General features: G+C 42.5%; 1 protein-coding gene across 9 annotated transcripts in view; it reads left to right on the plus strand.

Annotated features, from left to right (window-relative positions):
• Positions 1 to 23766, plus strand: part of LOC142429927 (zinc finger protein 77-like) — a 79875-nt gene that overhangs the window by 26254 nt on the left and 29855 nt on the right. For 3 of the 9 annotated variants that reach the window (XR_012780444.1, XR_012780445.1, XM_075535150.1), the window contains exons 4-6: positions 3512 to 3728; positions 4234 to 4451; positions 20656 to 20886. Coding sequence is in view for 4 of the 9 variants with exons in the window: in XM_075535145.1 (XP_075391260.1) it covers positions 3726 to 3728; positions 4329 to 4451; positions 14596 to 14660; positions 15451 to 16534 (1275 nt within the window). In the remaining 5 variants the exon portion in view is untranslated. Of the gene's footprint in view, positions 1 to 3511; positions 3729 to 4233; positions 4452 to 14509; positions 14661 to 15450; positions 17728 to 20655; positions 20887 to 23766 lie in introns of those variants that run through there. The other 6 variants (XM_075535149.1, XR_012780442.1, XR_012780443.1 and 3 more) reach the window with 6 other exon arrangements.

The following is a 23766-nucleotide window of genomic DNA, read 5'->3' on the forward strand; positions in this document are numbered from 1 at the left end:
CCGCTGAGGTAGAATCAATCCACCCCCGGTGTGCATTAGAGACCGCCCCTCTGACGGAGCGCTCTGCGTCTCCCTTTCTTCCCACTGCTCAGGGCTGTTGTGTGCAGCCCTTGGCTGTGGGCTCTCTAAGTGGTCACCTCTTCATAGCTGCTGTCGATGGTTTAAATGGACCTCTATGGCCAGAGAAACCCACGTAGGGATAGAAAGGGTTACCGGTCACAAGGATCTACACATAGCCCTGGGCAAAGGACAACAGAAATGTAAGTTAATGAGACGTCAGACTGTGTAAGACTTCAAAAAATAATAATTTATAAATAATCAAGTGTTGTGTAGGGAGGGGAAACGGAGTTTATACCAAGGGCTCAAGTACATAGAAAATGTTTGGAGAATGATGATGGCAACAAATGTGCTTGACATAACTGATGTGTGTAAGGATTGTGTTAAGAGTTGTACGAGCCCCCAATAGAGTGATTTTCTTAAAAACATTTTATTAGGGGTGCATGCAACTCTTATCACAATCCGTACATATACATACATCAATTGTATAAAGCACATCCACACATTCCCTGCCCCAATCATTCTCAAAGCATTTGCACTCCACTTAAGCCCTTTGCATCAGGTCCTCTTTTTTATTTTTCCCTCGCTCCTGCTCCCCACTCCCTCATGAGCCCTTGATAATTTATAGATTGTTATTTTGTCATATATTGCTCTATCCAGAGTCTCCCTTCCCCCCCTTCTGTGCCGTCCATCTCCCAGGAGGAGGTCACATGTGGATCCTTGTAATCAGTTCCCCCTTTACAACCCACTCACCCTCTACTCTCCCAGTATCTCCCCTCACACTCCTGGTCCTGAAGGTATCATCCACCCTGGATTCCCTGTGCCTCCAGCTCCCATATGCACCAGTGTACAACCTCTGCCCTATCCAGTCCTGCAAGGTAGAATTCGGATCATGGTAGTTGGGAGGAGGAAGCACCCAGGATCTGGGGGAAAGCTGTGTTCTTCATCGGTACTACATTGCACCCTGACTGACACATCACCTCTCCTAAACCCGTCTATGAGGGGATCTCCAGTGGTTGACAAATGGGCCTTAGGTCTCCACTCTGCACTCCCCACTTCATTCACTAAAGTGATTTTTTTAAAAAAAACAATTTAAAATCATTATCTGTAATCTATCAAGGGTCCAGAAGGGAAGGAGGGAGGAACGAGGGAAATGAGCTGAACACATGGGCTCAATAAAAAGTAAATGTCCAGAAAAGAACTATGGGAATTCATGTACAAATATGCCTGATACAAATGATGTACGGATTGTAAGGAGTTGTAAGAGCCCCCAATATATGGATCTTTTAAAAAAGGGAAAGAGAGCAAGCTACCTAATTCTATGGTTTCACCAGCTGTCCCCCTCTGAGTGCTTGTGTTGCTCCTACTGAAGCTGATTTTCAGTGACCTGTTCACATTTGCCTTCTGTAGGAACAGGAGGTCCAACTTCCTGATCATGGGGTGTGTCTTTCTGGCCTGAGCCACATTGGCCTGTGAACATCAGATGTAGAACAAGCAGCCACACTTAGTTGCAAAGGCAGGCCACTCACTAGGTTGTAGAGGTGTTCCCCCCAGGAGTCAGGACAAAGCTAGAACTGACTCATCATGAACGCTAGTGGAGCAGAGGAAAACCATTCCTTAAGCACAACCCGGAGGTTGTGCTTTCTCAGAGATCCTTGAGGTGGACGTAAGCTGGCCCCCTTTGAGCTTGGTCATCAAGCACTTAACTGTGCCACTGAGCAGACCTGCCACATCTTTTTAAATTTAAATGTTTTATCATGGCTGGGTGACAGTTTTCAGAGCAACTGGTTCCCCTTCAACAATTCATAAGCATTTTGTTTTGCGAATAAAAATTACTACTTGTTAGAACCAATTCTAGGGTAATTTTTTATTCATGGATTAATTTTTTCACTTTTATTGGCACCTACTGGTTCTCATACAAGTCAATTCAATCAATTGTACCGTTTAAATTGTACACTCATTACTACAATTTCAGAACTTGGTATTTTTCCTCCCATGATTGAATCACCTTAAAATGAATTGTGGAATCACCTTCAGTCCTAGTGCTGCCTCCCCCTCCCACCTGCACTGTTTGCTGCACAGCCACGTCTTTAGATGAGAGGAAAGTCCTTACCGTGGAGATGCATTTTGAGCTGCTCTGTTGTTCTTTATTGTTGATCATGTGCTCTCTCCTGGAATGGCTGATGCTGACCATCGTTTTGGTTTCGGGTCTTGTTTTCTTAGTTCGCTCTTTGAAGCTTCTTGAATCATCCAGTATTTTGCTTAGAGAATCCTTCAGGATTCCAACATGGGCCTTGAATCTGTTTCTTCCTGTCATTCATGGGACAGTTGTCGAGCGTACCCTTCCCTTTCGGTTGCGTATTTCTTCCAGGCCTACACATTTCTTTGGAATGTCTCTGCTGAAACCCACTGTGTTCATTTTCATTCCTTCCTGTCGTAGGAATGACATTTTTCTTCATGAATGATTTGCTTGATGTCATCTGACAACTCCTCAGTTCATTGGTCTTTGATGTTGGAGGCATGAAAGATTTTATACGATGGTCTTTAATAGTAGATGGGATGTACTCAAGGGTCCTACTTTGGCTCTCTTACACTTGCTGTCGACTCCAGTCCACAGCAACCGTAGCTTATAATACGCTGCCTGCACCAGGAGGAAAGACGGCCTGATTTTGCACTTTCCTTCGATTGCTGTCATGGTCAAGACTGTTTTTTGTTGTTGTTGTTTTGTTTTCAGATATGGAGTTTACCTGTGTCTTCAATGTTAAGTATTCTGTCTCACCTAACACGTTCCCCTTCTTAGGGATGGATTTCATTAGTAGACACACAGACCTCAATGATAATGATCATGATTGAGTTTTAACCATGATTGCAATGCTGGTGAGAAATGCTCAGGATGACGTTCTTTCTTCAGTGCATGTCACAGAGTTCTATGCTGGTAGTGGAGGATTAGGTAATAAATTCCAAAACGATGTGCCCCTCAGGATTAAGTCTCAGCCTAAAGGCATTAGCTTCCAGTCTCGGGGATCAAATTAAAGACCTAGGAAGTAGACTCAGTTCCGTGCACATGCTATCCCCCTGCCCAAATGGACTCAGCGTTACTTTCCGTTTGTCTTGGGGAGCCCAGGACTCTGTCTCATGCTCCTGCTTCTGGTTCTGCTGCTGCACCTCCCCCATTCCTCTCATGTCCAACCTCTCTCTGCATCAGGAGGTTCACATGTCTAGACTGAGCAGGCCTAGATGCTGCTCCTATTCTTAGATGTGGACACTCCTCTGACTTTGCCATTGTTTGTAGCAGAAGGAGCCTGTGAGGTACATTAACAATGCAAGCCTGTATTCTGGGATACAGGATCTGAATCTGACTTTTATGCAGATGTCGTCAGAATCAAACATGATCTTGAACCTAGCCAAGTCAAGATTCAAGAGCCTTACTGAATTGTGTGTCCTTCCATTTCAGGTCCGAGGTATGGCCTGTTCCAGAATGCGACATTCTTGCTTAGCCCTGGAATCTCCAATCAGCATTTTAAACCCTTCTGACTGACTGGACTACACATCATTGACCTTTGTCCAAACTGCCAAGTGGCTCTGCTTCCATACCCAACCTGCTATGTGAAGTGTGTACTTGACCTCAAGAAATACATTCAACAAGTCGTTCAGAAGCTGGAGCTGGGATGGTGAGTCCTACTGGAAGTTTGGTATCTAAGGGTGGGGGCTGATTGGACCTTTTCTCACATCAAGCGCCCAGGCCTCCTGTGCCTAATGAGGGGCTAAAGGAAAAAGGGCAGATTCTTCAGTGCTTCCTAGTGGTTATTTTCCTTTCACCCAGTGTTCTTGCTGTGATAAATATTCAGGGTGGTCCTTGGCAAGGAAGTGACTTTCCCCCTTCCCTCTGTTGTAAGAGAAGTGATGTATGTGAAAATAGGCCTTTTCTTTTAGAGCACTTTTGCCTGCTTTGAGTTATGTCTTCCTAGTAATCTACACCATAAAAATAGAGAGGAATAATACTGATTTGGTCAGATCACCTGTGGAGAGATCCCATTTATTTTGTGAGAAGAGGTGTTCAGTCTGTGGCGTAGCATGTAATGAGAGAGGAGGTGAGTCTAGGCAGTGAAGGGATAAGAGTGATAGCTCACCCCTGCTGGTCATGCTTACAGAACCTCATGTCTAATGTCCTTACAGTCTCAGTGCGCAGGACTGTCATCCTCCTCCTCCACCTCTTTTCCCCTATTGGAGTTCACGGTACCTTGCTGAACTAGAATATGGGGCTGTTTTAGGACACTGTGGCTGTTGAAGATGTGGCTGTGGATTTTACCCCAGAAGAGTGGGCCTTGCTGGATCATTCTCAGAAGAAACTCTATAGGCATGTGATGCTGGAGACTTTCAGGAACCTGGCTTCAGTACGTATGGATCCATTTCCCTTTAAATGTAGAGTGATCAAATCAGTCATACACGTTGTTATTACTCTAGTATGTGGTCCTGATAATGGGAAAACCTTGTTATATCAGGCAAAAACAGTCATTGTCACTCAACTGCTTGCATATCATGGCTTCCCCTTGAACAGAAAGCTCTCAGTATTAAACTAAATTTTTATTGCATTTGTGACTAAGAGCCTTAAGTTTAAGTGCAGTAAATATGCACATTGACCTTCCTTGGTGCACAGTGGATGCATCTGTTCTATTCCTTGTAAAGGCTGTGTGTATTAGAAGTTTTACATTGTGTTGAGCCGAGGCACACGTGCTGCACAGGGATCTGCTCCTGCTTTTCCAACTCTGACCAATCCTCATGTTCCCAATAAAAGAGGTGAGTCCACAAAATAACGAGGTATAAATTACCGAGGGCACATGAGGGAGGGGAAAAAAAAAAGGAAGACCTGATGCAAGGGGCTTAAGTTGTGGAGAGCAAATGCCTTGAGAATGATTGGGGCAGGGAATGTATGGATGTGCTTTATACAATTGATGTATGTATATGTATGGATGGTGATAAGAGTTGTATGAGTCCCTAATAAAATGTAAAAAAAGAAAAGAGGGAAAAAAATGATTAGGGCAAAAGAGGTGAGTCCAGGATCGGCTGTCCCTCTTTCAGCCAAACACAAAGACCTGGTGGAATTGAGAAACCCTGAAATTTATTCAGAGAAGAGAGACAGGCAACAGTGGGGTTTCAAACCTAGAAACACCTTCAGAAATGCAACTAAGAGCAAATCACATATCTTCACCTGCATGACAGGAGCAACGTTTCTGAATGGCCACAGGAAAAGGTTATTGTTGTGCCTTTTAAATGCCATTAAGTTCCTTTCAACCTGTAGCGATCCTGTGCACAACAAAACTAAACACTGCCCGGTCCTGCACCCACCGCAATTACACCCACGCTTGAACCTATTGTTGGAACCAATGCTCCATCCATCTTATTGAGGTATTTACTCTCCTTCCAGGTGTCTAGTTTACAAAGCACAATGTTCTTCCTCAGGAGCTCTACTTTCTTAATATATCTTCAAAGGTTTGCCACCCTCCTAAGGAGCACTCTGTATATCCTCTATGACACTCAGTTTGTCCTGTAAGCAGACAGTCCAGGGTACTTTCCTCTTTCCTCGAGAACCATAATTCCAAACCATCGATTCTTTTTTGTAGACAACTTCCAACTCTGGCATTCAAAATTGAAAAAAACGTGCCCTGTGTCGGGTGCACCTTCATCATCTAAATAGCATCCTGCTTTTCAGTGGACCAAAGAGATCTTGTGCAGCAGATTAACCAAAGAGGACACATCTTTTGATCTCTTGACTGCTGCTTCCATGACTATTGATTGTGGATTCAAGCAAGATAAAGTCCTTGGTGACTTCCACCTTTTTTCCCATCCTGTTGGAAAGGTGTTGTTCTCGTTTACATGGAGAACTAGTCCATACAAGGAGTTGCAATCTTTTGTCTTCATTAGCAAGACCTTTCGATCCAGTAGATCACTTTCAGTAAGCTATGTTGTGTCACTGGCATGTGGTAGATTGTTAGTAAATCTTCCTCCAATACATAGCCTTCTTCACATGATCCAACTTCAGTGATGATTTATTTGCTCAACACACATTATCGATGAAACATGTTGAGAGAATACAGCTGTGATACAGACCTTTCCTGACTTGAAGCCGCACAGTATTCCCTTGTTCTGTTCCCACAGCTGCTTCTCGATCCAGGTATAAGTTCCACAAGAGAACAAGGAAGTGCTCCTGAATTCACATTCTTCTTTTTTTTTAATCATTTCATTAGGGGTTCATACCAACTCTTTTCACAATCCGTGCATACATCATTTGTGTCCAGCACATTCGTACGTATGCTGCCATCATCATTCTCAAAGCACCTGCTTTCTACTGGAGCTCTTGGTATCAGCTCCTCATTTTTCCCCTCCCTCCCCGTTCACCCTTTCCCTGAACCCTTGATAATTTATAAATAATAATTATTTTATCTTATCTTTCACCATCTGATGTCTCCCTCACCCAGTTCTCCAGTGTCCGTCCTCCAGGGAGGAGGTTCTATGTAGACCTTGTCATCTGTTCCCCCTTTCTCCCTCACCCTCCCTCCACCTTCCCAATATCGCCACTCTCACCACTGTTCCTGAGGGGTTCATCTGTCCTGGATTCCCTGTATTTCCTGTTCGTATCTGTGCCAGTGTACACCTTCCAGTCTAGCCGGTTGTGTAAGGTAGAATTGGGATCATGATAGCCAGGGTAGGAAGCATTTTAGAACTAGAGGAAAATTGTATGTTTCATCGTTGCTATACTGCACTCTGCCTGGCTCATCACCTCCCCACAGCTCTTCTGCAAGGGGATGTCCAATTTCCCCAAGACGGTCCCTGGGTCCTCACTCTGCGTTTCCCCTCATTCACAGTGCTATGATTTTTTTGTGTGTCTTTGATGCCTGATACCTGATCCCTTCGACACCTAGTCATCTCACAGGCTGGTGTGCATTTTCCATGTGTGCTTTGTTGTTTCTCAGTTAGATTACCCGCTGTTTATCTTCCAGCCTATGGGAACCCATATTCTATATATTTTCACAACTGGGCACCATCAGCTTTCTTCACTGCATTTGCCTATGTACCCGCTTTGTCTTCAGCTTTCTTGTCGGGGTAGGCTGGTGCGCTTCTTCTGTGTGAGCTTTAATGTTTCTTAGCTAGATGGCCGCCTGATTGTCTTCAATCCTTTAAGACCCCTGATGCTATTTCATTGGATATCAGGCACCTTCAGCTTTGTTCACAACTTTTGCTTATGCACCCACTTTGTCCTCAGTGATCAATTCAGGACAGACCGATGTGCTTGTTCCATGTGGGTTTTGCTGTCTCTCAGCTAGATGACTGCCTTCAAGTCTTTAAGACTTCAGGTGCTATATCTTTTGGTAGCCAGGCACCATCAGCTTTCTTCACATTTGCTTGTGCACCCATTGTCATCAGTGATCTTGCCAGGCAGGTGAGCATCTCAGACTGCCAGATTATTAGAAAAAAGTATTCTTGTGTTGAGGGAGTACTTGAACAGAGGCCCACTGTCCATGTGTTTCCTTAATATTAAACCTACAAATATATATATACATAGATCTATTTCCCCCTGACTATATATGAATATTTTTACATCTTGATATGTCTGTATTTAAATCTCTGACTACCCTTTGCCTCCTAGTTCTTTCCTCTGTTTCTTTGTACTTTCCTCTTGTCCCACTATCATGTTCTGCCTTCATTTGGGTTTTAGGAATTCCTCTCCGTTACATTGCCCTTGAGCCAGCCCTGTCAGACCTCCCACACCCTCTGTGACACTGATTTTGGATCAATTGTTATTCCCTTGTCCCTGGGCTTGTTAACACCCTCTTCCTTTCCCTTTCCTCCCTTACTCCCATGTCCCCTTGGAACTGTCATCCCGCTGTTCTCTCTTCTGGCTTGTTTCGTTGTGCTCTTCTGGCTTCTTCCAGGTAGACATGCTACGTGCTATCATAAGACTGAGTACCATGAAGCAACCACAGAAAGTAAAACAATAGCTACAATAACAACACCCACACACGCATCATCAACACATAATCTTATGAGTAGTTCAGGGTCAGTTTGTTTTCTTTCACAGGTGCTTTCCAGTTAAGTCTGATGGGCTGTCCTGGCACCGCCTCTATCCCTGGGGACTTCATTGCTCTGCTTTCCCCGTTGCTCTGCTGCATGCCGCCACAGGCGGGATTAGGCGTGGTGAGCTCACGGCAGGCACAATTCCCGCTGTGTGTCTCTAGTGTTGTCCCCAATGGTGCTATGTGTCGATGAGGAACGCTGTGTCCGTGGTGGGGCTGGCCCTGTTGTCATCTCTGTACATTGCTTCTCTGAGCAGGAACATTGTCCTCAGGGCTTGGTGAGCCAGGATGTGCGTCACTCTTTTCTTTTTCCCCCTATGTCCCCTCGTTGGCTCCTGCGTGCTTTGACCAGACCAGTCCCTCTTCCCCTCTTCTTGAGCTGTAGCTTCAGTGCTGTCCTCTGAAGTGGATTCTTCTTGCGGGTAGTGTGGTGCTGTCCACTTAGTTAGTAATGGGTCTGGACCCTCAGGCCTCTCTATCGGTTCCCTGCTTCATGTCAGTGTGTGTTGCGTTCTTGTCTTGGAGCTCCGGGTTGAAGTCTGGTCTCTCTTTCCCTGTGGAAACACAATCAACACCCTCCCCATGTGTGGGTTAGTGCCCTGTTCCCCCGGCTACCCATACCTTTTCCATCCTCTATTTTAATGGCTACCATATGTATCCCATATGTATCCCTGGGTTTAGTCTGGCCCCTGCCATATTACCTGGGCCTCACCCCAAGGACGTATGTATACAGCATCTTCTTCCCTATGCCCCTTTTGAATTTTTTTTTGAACTTACCTCAGCGGATGCATGTAGTACTTGTCCTTTTGTGCTTGGCTTACTTCACTTAGCATAGATTTCCTCCAGTTCTTCCGATGCAGAGATGTGCTTCATGCGTTCATCATTGCTCTTTAGGGATGCATAATACTCCATTGTGTGTATGTACCAGAGTTTTTTAATCCATTTGTCTGTTGATGGGAATTTGGGCTGTTTCTAACTCCTTGCAATTGTGAACTGTGCCGCGACGAACATTGGGGCACAGCTGTCTGGCCGTGGTTTGCTTTTTGTCTCTTCTGGGTACATACCCAGTAGGGGGATTTCTGCATCATAAGGTAGCTTAGATATCGCCAAATCGCTTTCCATAATGGCTGCACATACCTGCAAGTCCACCAGCAGTGGACAAGAGTTCCTATCTCTCTGCATCCCCTCCAACACTTGTTACTTTCTGGTTTCTTGAATTGGGCTATCTTTGAGGGTGTTAGGTGGTATCTCATAGTTGTTTTAATTTGCATTTCTCTTATGGCTAGAGGTCTGGAACATTGTCTCATATATTTATTGGCCATTTGGATTTCTGCTCTTGAGAAACTCCTGCTCGAGTCCTTTGCCCACCTCCAAAGTGAACAATTGGTTTTTTTCTTGTTGTAGTTTAGCAGTGTATTGTAGATTTTAGTAATAAGGCCTTTGTCTGATGTGTCATTGCTAAAGATGTTTTCTTATTCTGTGGTCTCTCTTATTACTCTCCTAGTGAATTCTTTTATAAACATTTTTTATTTTAGTATGTCCCAGTGGTCAGTTTGTGCCTCCTCTCTATTGGAGTCCTTCCCGACTTCCAATAGCCTATGTAATCCCTGTGCCAAGGTTCTCAGTTTTGTCCCAATTCCCTCATTGATGGCCCTAATAGTTTGGGCTTTTACCTCAAGGTCTATGATCCACCTTGAGTTTATTCTTGTGCATGGAGTGAGGTAATGGTCTTGCTTCATTTTTCTGCAGATACATGTCCATTTTATCCAGTGCCATGAATTGAAGAGGGCATCTGCTTCCCATTTGATATTTTTGAGCCCCTTATCAAAGATCAGTTTTGTGTATGCTAATGATTTTATTTCTGGGTTTTCAATCCTTTTCCATTGGTCTGAATATCTATCGTTATACCCGTACCACACTGTTTTGACCACTGTGGCTGTGTAGTAGGTGCTAAAGTCGGGTAAAGCTAGCCCTCCGGCTTGGTCGTTCTTCTTGAGGAGTTCTCTGCTAATTCCCGGTCTTCCCTCTCCATATGAAGTTGGTAATCTGTTTTTCCAACTCTTTGAAGAAAGTTGCTGGAATTTGGAGCGGGATAGCATTGAACTTATATAGTGCCTTGGGTAGAATTGACATCTTAACAATATTGAGTCTGCCGATCCATGAGCATGGGATCTCCTTCATTTGTTGAGGTCATCCTTGGTTTCTTTTAATAGTGTTTTGTGGTTTTCCTCATACAGATCTTTTGTTGTTTGAGTCAGGTATATCCCTAGATATTTCAGTTTGTGTTTGGCTATTGTGAAGGCTGCCCCCTTTTTGATCTCCTCTTCTGTGTCCTTGTATAGTAGTGTGATAGACTCTGTTTGTTGATCTTGTAACCTGCTACTCTGCCATATTCCTCTATTGTTTCCATTACTCCTCTTGTGGAACTTTTAGGATTTGCCATATATAAAATCATATCATCTGCGAATAATGATAGTTTCACTTCTTCCTTCCCCAGATGAATACCTTTGATTTCCTTTCTTTGCCTTATATTGTTAGCTAGGACCTCCAGCACGTTGTTAAATAGGAGTGGGGACAAGGGGCATCCTTGTCTGGTCCCCTTTTTCAGAAGAATTGATCTCCTCTTTTCTCCATTGACCGCCACATTGGCTGTTGGTTTTTCATATATAGCTTGTATTATATTGAGGAATTTTCTATCCATTCCTATCTTCTTGAGTGTCTTTAAAATGAATTGGTGTTGGATGTTGTGAAATGCTTTTTCTGCATCTATTGATATTGTCACGTGGTTCTTATATTTCTTCGTTTCAATGTGACGAATAATACTTATAGTCTTTTGTATGTTGAACCATCCCTACATCCCTGGTATGAATCCCACTTGGTCCTGGTGAATTATTTGTTTTATATATTTTTGTATTTTTTTGTTAAGTATTTTTGCATCGATATTCATTAGGGAAATTGGTGTGTAGTTCTCAATTCTTGTGGAATCCTTGCCTGATTTCGGTATCAGAATTATACTAACTTCATAGAAGGAATTTGGGAGTTTGCCATCTTTTTCTATGGTCCAGAAGAGTTTGTGTAGGATTGGTGTCAGTTCGTCCCTGAATGCTTGATAGAATTCACCAGTGAATCCGTCTGGTCTCAGTGTCTTCTTGGTTGGTAATTCTTTGATAGCCTTGTCTATTTCTTCTATTGATATGAGTCTGTTGAGGTTCTTGATGGCCATTGGGAATAATCTAAGGCGGAATTGATTATTTTTCTAAGAATTCATCCATGTCTTCCAAGTTTTTTAATTCATTGGAGTACATTCCTTCATAGTACTGTGTAATTATCCTTTTGATTTCACTATGGTCCCTTGTAATATTCCCTCTTTCATCCCTCATCCTTGCTATTGAGATGTGTTCCTTCCTTTCTTTGTTCAAATTCGCGAGAGATTTGTCGATTCGATTTATCCGCTCGAAGAACCAACTGTTAGCAGCATTGATTTTTTTCCCATAGTTTTCTTATTTTCTCTCTCCTGAATCTCAGATCTAGTTCTTATTATTTCTTTTCTTTTTCTGTTAGTTGGATTTTCTTGCTTACTCCGCTCTAGTTACTGTAATTTTGTTTGTGCCAGGGTATCAATCATAAGCCTCTCCCCCTTCTCTATGTGTGCATGTAATGCTATTAGATGTCCTCTGATGGTTGCCTTTGCTGTTTCCCATAAGTTTGGGTATGTCGTGTTTGCATTTTCGTTGATTTCTAGATATTACATAATTTCATCTCTGATCTGAGCCAGTATGATCTCCTTTTGCAATAGAGAGTTGTTACTCATTCTCTAATGGTTTGCCCTTGATTTCTTCTTAAGGTTATTATCCACAGTTCATTATGATCTACACAGCCAAGTGCCTTTGCCTAGTCAATGAAACACAAGTGAATATTTTTCTGATATTTTCTGCTTTGAGCCAAGAGCCATCTGAACCCGCAATTATGTCTCTTTTTCAAATTCCTAAATCTGGCCTAACCTTCACAAATCTCCCAGTCAGTGAACTGGTGCAACAATTGTTGGTTGATCTTCAGGAACATTTTATTTGATTGTGATATCAGTGACATTGTTCTGTAGTTTGAGCATTCTGTTGGGTCGCCTTTTTTTTTTTTAGAAGAATTGCTGCTTTTTTAAATATCTTCTTTTTTTTTAACAATTTTTTGGGGCTCATACAATTCTTATCACAGTTCATACATATACATACATCAATTGTATAAAGCACATCCATACATTCCCTGCCCCAATCATTCTCAAAGCATTGCTCTCCACTTAAGCCCCTTGCATCAGGTCCTCTTTTTTTTTTTTTCTCCCTCCCTTCCCTTTCCCCCCTCCCTCATGTGCCCTTGGTAATTTATACATCGTTATTTTGTCATATCTTGTCCTATCCGGAGTCTCCCTTCCCCCCCCCTTCTCTGCTGTCCCTCTCCCAGGGAAGAGGTCACATGTGGATCCTTGTAATTAGTTCCCCCGCCTTTTTTTGAAATGTATATCAAATCGGGATATTTTTGTTTTCCTCAGCTTTATCTTGGATTTACATATCAGCAATTGATCTGATCCTCAGTCAGCCTCGAACATGTCTTCCCCATCATTTCGTCCCACATATGTAGTCATTTTTTCTGTGTATTCCATGTGGAGAAATCTATGTATGGTTGCCTTTTGTGTTATTGAAAAAAAATGTATTTGCTTTAAACAAGTAGTTGATGTTGTCAAATATTATCACATGAGCTCCAGCTTTTTCTCCCTTTTTTTCCAGATACTGTCTCGTGTGTTTTGTTTCCAAGTCTTTAAATCAAATCCCGCCACAATGCATCTAGAGCGTGCGTTTCACTGTTTACCAACTGAAGGTGTCTGTCGAATTCTTCAACTTCTCCTTTAATACTTTTCATGATTCTTGAATAATACTAGTATGGATTCCACTTCTTTGCAGATAGATATAATCCCATCACAGGGGCCATTACATTTCAGGATCGATTATGAAATATGTGTTTTGACAGAGTCCCATATTAGGGGCTCATAAAACTCTTATCACAATCTATACATACAACATTTGTGTAAAGCACATTTGTGCATTCATTGCCCTTATCATTCTGAAAACATTTGCTTTCTACTTAGGCCCTGGCATCAGCTCCTCATTTTTCCCCTTCCCTCTCCGCTCCCTCCTCCCTCATTATCCCTTGATAATTTCTAAATGATTATAATGATCTTTCTATGTTCCTTTTTTTTAACGACTTCCGATTTTCCTCGATTCACACTTAGCACATTCTGAGTTCTCAGCATTGCAGATATTGAAGCTCCTCTTCTTGCATTGAGTCTGCCCCTTCAGCAAATGAAGATGAACAAAGTGCTAATCTTTTGGGCTTTATTCCATTCCGGTCACCATGGCAGACTTTACCTTTAGAAAGCAGCTGCTCCTCATTTCTATGCCACCTGGCTCAGGGGCCCCATCTCCTGGCACTGTCTCCCACGTGTTTTACTTCCATTCATTATGGTTTCCGTAGCTGACCGTGGTGTGGAACTATACATAAGGTTTCCAGCAACTACTTGCTTCTAAGTGAGCAGATGATTTCTTTGTCATTGCCTGTTCTCCCTGTGGATGCTCCACTGAAACCTGTTTGCTTGGGGTAGTCCTGCTGGCATTGAAATACCAATGACATAGATTGCACATCACAGCCACACAGAAGCCAGCACAGTAGGACAAACAGACAGATAAGTGGTGGCAGGAAGCAGTCAGCGAGTTTTCACAATGGGAACGACACAATGATTCCTACAGGTCTCAGAAGGGCATGAGATCAAGAGCCCCTGAAGCCTCCTGCATCCTTGTTCATTTCAACTGGGCCCTGCTTCAGTGACTGGCCTCCACAGACGTCTCTATTCACACCTCTCTGTTCCATGATCTGAACTGATTGAGCATAAGTGGGTTTTAGGCAGATGGGTTGGTGAGGATGGAGGTGGGCTGTCACCCTCTGACTCTTTAACAAACTAGATCCTATAATATGTTATCTTTGCTATGTTTCTATTAACGAGCAGGTTAACTGATTAAACCCTTCTTTCACTAAGACACCTTGTGTATTTGATCATCACACACAGACCATCCTTTGTCCTATCTCTTTCCATTCCTTGTGGAATGTGCAGAGTACCATTCATCAGTTGTATCAAGCATATGTGTATATATGTTGCCATTGTCATTTCCAAAACATTTGGTACTTGACCCTTGGGATAAGCTCCTTGTTTTTTTTGCTTGTTTGGGGGTTTTGTGTTTTGTTTTATTTTGTTTTTTTTCCATTTTCCCCCCTCCTTTGAGTAATGCCTTTTCTTTCTGCTCTTATTTTCTAAAACACAACTTGTATCACTTGATCAGTTTCCCAAAACCTTGATGATGGAGAAAAACTGTCCACTGAAAATCCAATAGTATAATTCTTGAAAAGTGTCTCCTGTTCCTCCAAGATAGGAGAAATATATGGATTTCACGTCACTGACGATCAGGATAATGACCGGAACAGTCATGCAAGGTGAGTGTCATTCACTCAAGATAGCTGTGCTTCTGAAGTGAAACTGAAGACACAATGATTTTGTTAACATATTTGTGTCTTCATAGCAGGTAAATGAAATGAAAAATACATCATCATGAGATGTTCAAGTTCATTTGTATCTAAGTACACATACACATTTGGATAATAATGTTTATAGTGCAGTCTCTGAACCCCCGTGCTATTGGATATTATGTCTCATGGTGTACCACTCTCTTTAAGCCACCAACCATTGAGTTTTCAGTGTACATCAAATTTGCTTCCATTCTTCTTAAAAAATATTGAGCTCTAGTGAATTAGTGGTTCCATGTATGGCTGTTGACATCAACATCTGCTTGTCGAAAGCACCAGCTAACCTTTACCAGGCCATCCTACTCCTGCAAAGAGTTACAGGAGTGGAAATACACAGACCATAATACAGGGCCACTGAGTGAACATGAACTCAACAGACTTAAGTATGTATGTATATATACGAATATGTATACATGTGTATAAACGATCTAATATTATGTGTTCAATGAAATTTTACACTAGAATACTTGCATAAATGTGAATCAGACATGGAATACTTAAAATATAGTTTACTTCTGTACAATCACAGTGCCCCATATGATAGAAATAAAGTAAAATGAATCAGAACTTCTCGGTGAGATGATTTCATCTTTGAAAGTTGAAGCAATTCGAAGTAAAAAAAAACCCCATGTAATTATTGTGATGGTTATCATGAAATGAAAATCATTATTTATCTACCTATTTGCTACTTTTTCCTCAGAAGATCTATTGAACAGAATGTCTGTGAAATTAAGAAGAAAAGTCAGTGTGGACAGACCTACAGCTGGATTCCAGATCTTCACGTGCTGCAAAGAACTTACCATGAACCATGTCTTTCATTGTCCATTCACTGTGGGAAATCCTCCGTGGAACAGTCATCATCACTGAAGCTTCATCCTGGCTTTCACTCTGAATGTGACACCTATCAAGATGGAGAACACGGAGCAGGCTGCAGATGTCCTTACTCCCACCGTCCTGTGAGAACGCTAACCGAAGAGAAACCTAAGGAATGTACGAACTATGGGAGCGACAGTGAGGAGAAGCCCTTTGATTGTAAGCAATGGGGAAAAGTTTTTAATGCTTTGTCAGACTTGGCTAGGCATTTGAGAACTCACAGTGCAGAGAAATCCTATGAAAGTAAGGTGTGTGAGAAATCCTTTACCAGTCCCTCACACATTGTTGCACATCGGAGATTTCACAGTGGACAGAAACCTTATGAATGTAAGGATTGTGGAAAATGTTTTACATACCTGTGTTACCTTACTGGACAGAGGAGAACGCACAGTGGAGAGAGGCTTTCTATGTGCGGGGAGTGTGACAAAGCCTTTATTCATCAATCTGCCCTCATTCACCACAGGCGCATCCACAATGAAGAGGGGCCTTTTGAGTGCAAAGAATGTGGCAAAGCCTTTACTCATCGCTCATACTTGGATAATCATGGGAGAGTTTACAGTGGAGCAACGCCTTATGAATGTAAGGAGTGTGGCACATGTTTTAAGTACCCCTCATCCCTAACTAAACATAGGAAAATTCACAATGCAGGGCGGCCTCTTGAGTGTGAGGAGTGTGGCAAAGGTTTTAAGTTCCTCACATCCCTCAAGAGACATAGGAGAATTCACAGTGGAGAGAGACCTTACGAATGTAAGGAGTGTGGCAAAACCTTTACTGATCACTCTACCCTCAGTACACATAGGAGAACGCACAGTGGCGAGAGGCCATATGAGTGTAAGGTTTGTGGGAAACATTTTAAGCGCCTTTCATACATTACTATTCATTGCAGGACTCACAGTGGAGAGAGGCCTTAAGAATGTAAGGACTGTGGGAAAACGTTTACTCAATGCCCCCACCTTATTTCACATAGGAGAATTCACAGTGGAGAGAAGCCCTATGAATGTGAGGAGTGTGGGAAAGCCTTCACTGATTCCTCAAAACTCAGTGCCCATAGGAGAATTCATAGTGGAGAGAGGCCTTATGAATGTAAGGAATGTCACAAAGCCATTACTCCTGCTTCAACCCTCATTCAGCATAGAACTCACAGGAAAGAGGCCTTATGAATGTCAATGTGGCCAAGACTTTCGTTCCCCCTCATCCCTCATTCAACATACGAGAATGCACAATGGAAAGAACCCTGGTGCATGTAAGGAATATGGCAGCAAAGCTTTGCTTATTCCTCAGCTCCCGAGTCACATAGGATTTCCCTCAGTGGATGGAGGTCTTATGAATGTAATCTTCATGGGAAAGCATTTATTCAGTCCTCATTCCTCACTAAAGACTGAAGAACTCACCGTTCAGAGAGGGTGTTTGTAGGGTTGTGGGAAAGCCTTAGCACAGGTTATCATAAGTATTGGAAGAAGAGTGACGTCCCTATGAATGAGTGTAGGGAATGTGGCTACAACCTTTTGTTCTTTGGATCTTACTGCACACAAAAATTCACAGTACACCGAGGTTTGTGAATATAAGTAATGGAGCAAAGCCTTTCCTTTGTCCGCAACTTCACCAAACATTGAATTCACCATTAAGCTAAACAGTAAACTAAAGTTCACTAAACATTGACGAATTCACAGTGAAGGCAGGACTTGAGTATGAAGAATGTGACAGCCTTTCAATGTGGAGCAAACTACAGAAATGGAGACAAGAAGGGATTAGAGTTTCTTTGTTCCTCCGAGAGAAGTGCGAGCACGAGGTCACAGTGCAGCTGTTTCATGAGCCTTCGTTTCTCCAGTTTCCATGAACTGCTGTGAAGATGGTTACGTTCTTAGTCCATGATGTACTTTACCTTCATGCACTCTGAATATTGTCAGTAAGGCTGCTGTGAAGACTGCTAAGCAAGTGTGTGTTCGCATTGAAATTGGAGTTAACTTACATGCAATAAATGCATGGAATTTGTATTTGGATGTGGGTTTTTGTTTTCATGTGTTAGAAACTTTGTTCCTATGTTTTTCATCTTTTTTTGTTTGCATTTTGTACATCCATTGATAAATATTCAATAAAAATATTAACATGGTTGAGAATTTTGTTGACCTGCCATGATTATGTCTTACATTCCAATCCTATAATGACCTCTATTGCTTTCAGTTCTACAAACTGCATTAATTAACGTAAGTATAAACATATGTTACCTCGTTACCCATCAGTCATTTTCACATGGCAAAACACAAATACGCTTGTCACTGTTTGCCCAGTACTAAAAAATGGGGATTTCCCTTTTCTAACATTTATTCTGTTTATTGGTTGGGATTCCACTATAAAGAATAGCTATCCTTTACTTATTTTCAAAATGTTCTTGCTAGCTGTTAGTAGGTTCTTTTGGTACCTCCAATATGCACTTTGGCACTCCAATATGCACTTTGGCACTGGTGGCACCGTGGTAAAGCACTTGACCAGTTATTGGCAGTGAGCAGTTGGAACCCATAAGCCTACTTCTTAGCAAAAACTGCAGCAGTGGGCTTTCATGAAGATGAAAGCTTGGCACCCTACAGAGCAGGTCCTATCAGTCCTCCCAGGTTGCTGTAAGTAAAAATGGACACAACAGTAATGGATTTTGTCTTGTGGGAAACAGAAGGATTTCTCTCAAGTTGTCTCCCCCAAATATATTCCAAACTTAGCTGCTTGCAACTGTACACTTAGAGGTCATTAGGAGTAGATCAGGAGTCATTCTCCCTAAGAGCTATCAACCATCTAGACCAAGCAGACACCACTGTTTATCCCACAACAAATAGGGGCCCACTTCCTTCTGTTAAGGATAGTAATCTGTTTCCTTGTAGGAAACCCCAGAGAGGTCAGATCTGCTCTAGGGTGACCAAGGTTAGGCTGCCATCATGAATCTAGGGTCTGCCCATCTTGTCATATGAATACCCCTAGATCTTCCCATTCCTGTCACGTTTATGCCTATCATACATCCCCTTCCTGTGATGTGTATGCCTATTGTACTGCCCCTTTCTGTGATGTAGGGTTACCTGTAACCATGCCCCCTAAAGGAGATATGACCCTTGGTTAGCAATAAAGTTGGAGCTCTTGCCTGCTCTCATGGCCGGGCTCCCCCCCTAAAGGATCACAAAGCGGGGCTGAGGTGAGCATGTAACCATGAATTGTGTCTGACTCCATTAATTCAATCTCTCTATCTCTCATGCTCTCTATGACTTTACTATAATCTTTACTTATTATCACTGTACAATTGCGCCTATCAGACCTGTGATGATTTGTTGGGGACCGTCACCACCCCACATTGTCTCTGTGAAGTCAAATGGTTGTCACTTTGCTGTGCTTTGGGAGCTTGTGTTGCTCTGATGCTAGAAGCTGTGCCGGGGTGTTTCCAACACCATCAGGGTCACCCTGGTGAACAGGTCCAGGGGTGCTTTCAGGCTCCAACTAGACTATGAGGAAAGGACTGGTGAACTTGCTCTGAAGGCCCTAGAGATCATTGCATAATGTCTACGTGCCTCAAATAGCCCAAGGATCCTGAGGATGGATCCGAACGTGACAGGCATCCATTGTAATCCACCTAACAGGTGACCTGAAGTCTGTATGTGAGAGACAGAGCAGTTGAGGGCTCTCGCATCTGAAGATTAGAGCTCTGGGCAGCTCATCCTTTTGTTCTGCAGAGGTGTCATATGTATTAAATATCTGGCAAGGGCACCACGACTGGGCTATTGAAATATTTTAAATCCCTGGTTCTGGTTACCTACATGGGATTATAACAAACTCAGCGTACTTTCAAATAGATCTTTGTGGGTGGAGGTCAGATGCTAGTAGGTATCCTCCCTGAAGACAGTTAGTCACCAGAGGACTATGGGAGGCCCTGCTCCCTGCTGCTAAGGACAATGGACAGGCCTGCAGGCATCTATTTGGTTCCTGGAGGTGGAGTTTACACTCTATTGATAAGGAGATCCAGAAAACACATGAAACCTGCTCTGTGACATCCAAAGTTAAGCTGCCATTCTGAATCTAGGATCCAGCCATTTTGTCACATGCATATCCCCAATCCCTCCTCTTTAGCATATATGCCCCTAGGCCACCCCCCTTCCATTACTGTATAACCTATAGTGCAACCCCTTCCTGTGACGTATGTCTACCTGTAATTAGTGAGGTTACACATCCCAAAAGGTATATAGGCCTGGTTTAGCAATAGAGAGCCCCCTCTCACGGTTCCTCCCTGGACCTCTCCTCTGTTCCCTCTCCTCCCATTTCCCTTTTCCCCTTGTCCTCCTTCCCTTCCCCCTCTCTCTACATGGAACACCAAGCAGGGCTCAGATGAGCATTACTACCATGAAATTTGTCTGACTCCATTATTTTAATATCTTTTCTCTCATGCTCTCGGTGACTTCAATATAATACTTCTATTTCTCAACAGTACAATTGTGCTAATTAAACTTCCAATTAGTGGCATCTCCCTCATACCACAAATCTTTCTCTGCTGCCTACATGCGATTATTCATCTTAAACTTAGGATTCCAATTGGGCCACTGTCAAAATCAAACCTGAGCTGGTCTTGAGTTGACCCCATTTCTGGACATTTGTAGTTGAAAGCACTACAGAGACCTTGGGCTTTTTCCTGAATTCAGAGATGTGATGATTTGCATTGGCATGTGGACAAAAGGATGCCTGATCTGGTGTTTCTCAGATCTTTGTCCTTGGATAGCTGAGTGGATACAGGCCACAGGAGAGCATCGCTAATAGGGTGAGATGTGAATCTTGGTCCACTGTTAGTCCCATTTTGCCAGGGGAGCTCTGCCTTTTGTTTTGGTGAAGACCTTGTGTAGCCTAGTTTCTGCTACCTCCTTATCTGTCACCATGAGCAAATTACTGGACTTATTTGCCCCTGTTGTTATAAAAAATGAATCAATAGTGTGTGTTGCACATGATGACCTTCAACTCTCAAAATATTGTTACCTCATCTCAACACAGCTCATACCCTTCTGTGTATTAGAAAGGCAACTGCAGCCTTGCGTGGTTCATGAAAATATCATCCAAGAGACACTGCTGAGGAGTGGACTGGTTTCTCCTGACAATGATTCTAGGTCCACAGCGGTGCCATTTTTATAAGCACTCCCTTGAATCTCATCCCTGTACTGCGTTGGAGCCCCTTGAAGTCCCAGCTCAGCAATATCTTGAGTTCCTCCCAACTTGGCATGCAACATTCAGGTCTTTACTTGCCCTGGTAAGTACTTTTCTTTTTTCTTTTTTTTTTTTAGGACTTTTGATTTAACTCACTTCCCTATTTTGAAGAAAATGTGTAAGTTTGTAATACATGTGGCCTACACAGGTTAGTCTGTGTTCCCAAAATTATTTGAGATGAATTGTTGAGAGCCAGATGACAACAAATAAATTGATGATGTATGAAAGGACTGAAGTTCACATTGATTTTGGGTTTCGGGACTGGCAGACAAGGAAGGTAAGGGTGCATATGAAGGAGAAATGAAAATCAAGGTCTCTCCCATACTCGCTTGATCTCCCCATCTGCATTGGTTCCACCTAGTTCATACAGGCTTCCTTCACAGGCATCTACATGTCCCATGTCCTGCCCTTCACTGCCTGGCCCCTGCCTCATTCTGTTTCCCTCTGACTCAAGCTTATTTCTCAGACTACAGTTTTCCAGGTTGAATTCCCATCTTTGCAGCTCAGATATAAGCTTCCCATTCTAGCATACCTTTCACCCCTTCCTTACCACGTGGCCTCCTGTTGTTACAGTCATTAAAGTGTTCACACCGCCCACACTACACACTACAGAGGTCCCTGCTTGCTGTCCATATGTCTTCATCTGGCCCTATCCTGGCCAATAACAGTGAATCCTTTATTAGCATTTATATTTCTTCCTTTCAAAATTCAATTTCTTGCTTTCAAAAAAACATCTTATTTCTTTTTAAACATTTTATTAGGGACTCATGCAACTCTTATCACAATCCATACATACATCAATTGTGTAAAGCGCAATTGCCCTCATCATTTTCAAAGCATTTGCTCTCCACTTAAGCCCTTTGCATCAGGTCCTCCTTTTTTCTCCCTCCCCGCTCCCCCTCCCTCATAAGCCCTTGATAACTTATAATTGATTATTTTGTCATATCCTGCCCTGTCTGATGTCTCCCTTCACCCCCTTTTCTGTTGTCCATCCTCCAGGGAGGAAGTCACATGTAGATCCCTGTAATTGGTTCCCTCTTTCCAACCCACTCACCCTCTACCCTCCCAGTATCGCCTCTCACACCCCTGGTCCTGAAGGTATCATCCTCCCCCTTCGACGCACACAGGCTGGTGTGCTTCTTCCATGTGGGCTTTGTTGCTTCTGAGCTAGATGACCGCTTGTTTACCTTTAAGACCCCAGACACTATTTCTTTTGATAGCTGGGCACCATCACCTTTCTTCGCCTCATTTGCTTATGTACCCGTTTGTCCTCAGTGATCGTATCATGGAGGTGTGTACCCAATCATATGATTTTTTGTTCTTTGATGCCTGATAACTGATCCCTTCAGAACCATGTGATCACACAGGCTGATGTGTTCTTCTATGTGGGCTTTGTTGCTTCTGAGCTAGATGGCCCCTTGTTTATTTTGACAGTTACTTTTTTTTTATGACAGTTACTTTTTAATGAGTCCTTGTTATCAGCTCCTGTCTCCCTCCACCCCATTTTATCATTTTAAGGCAAAACCAAACAAACCATAGTCATTTTATCTCCCTGTAAAAGGATTATATTGATAACATAATTTATCCAGTGGCATAGATTTAAGGTATTGATATGAGAAGTTTATGGGTGTACAGTCTCACTGGGAACTGCAATCCATGAGTTGTTCCTTTATACAGGTTGAATTCTTCCATCATTTAGCTCTGTTGATATTGAGCATTGGCATTAGTGCTAGGGGAAAATTCCTGTAAGCTTCATTACAAGGGCATATACTTGCTTTATGCCAGTTACTTTAAGCAAGTTATATAAAATATGATGTAGCAAAGTTATTATTAATCATTTTATTGGGGGGGCTCTTACAGATCTTACGACAGCTCATAATTCAATTGTATTAAGCACACTTTTACATATGTTGCCATCATCATTTCCAAAGCATTTTCTTTCTACTTGAGCCCTTGGTATCAGCTCCTATTTTTTTCACCCTCCCTTTCCCCTCCCCCCTCATGAATCCTTGATTGATTATATATCTTTATTTCATATATTACATTGTCTCCCTTCACCCATATTTCTAGTATTTGTTCCATTGGGGGAGGGGTACTATATATCATGTTTTTCTTTTCCCCTCCCCCTCCCTCTAACCTCACGGTATTCCTACACCCACTACTGTTCCTGAGGGGTTTGTTTATCTGTTCTGGATTCCATGTGTGGAAAGCTCTTACCTGTACATTGAATGTACTCTGGTCTAGCCCGATTTGTGAAGTAAAACTAGGCCATGATAGTTGGGGAAGCATTCAGGAGCTAGAGGCAAGTTGTGTGTTCCCTCAATACTACAATGCATCCTGGTTGAATCGTCTCTTCTTTGTGGCCCTTCTGTGAGGGATGTCCAGTTGTCTACAGAAGAACTGTGAGTCTACAGTCCAACCCCCATTGTTCACATCGTGGTTCTTAAAGGCTTGAAGTTAAACAAGCAGCCAACTAGCAGGGAAGCAATAAAGGCCACATGGAAGAAGCACACAAGCCTGTGTAATTATGAGGTGTCGACGGAATCACGCTATGAGATATTATTATAAACTAACAATTATATTAATAAGAAAGTTTTTTCTTTTCACAATGTTGTTAGGATTTATTTATTCAATACAATAATAAAGCAAGAATCTAATACATTCACAGACCTATATGGTCCTATAGTACAACTAGAAGGCAGATAGGAAAGGACATTTTAAGAAAACCATTCTATTGGCGGCTTGTACAACTCTTTTTTTTTCTTTTTTTGCTTTTACAAGTCATCACAATCCATCCATCCATTGTGTCAAGCACATTTGTACATGTGTTGCCATCATGATTCTCAAAACACTTTCTTCCTACTTGAGCCCTTGGTATCAGCTCAATTTTCCCCTCCCTCCTCGCTACCCCCTCCCTCAGGAA

This window comes from Tenrec ecaudatus, chromosome 16 (genome assembly GCF_050624435.1).
Source record: "Tenrec ecaudatus isolate mTenEca1 chromosome 16, mTenEca1.hap1, whole genome shotgun sequence".
NCBI classification, from domain to species: Eukaryota; Metazoa; Chordata; class Mammalia; order Afrosoricida; family Tenrecidae; genus Tenrec; species Tenrec ecaudatus.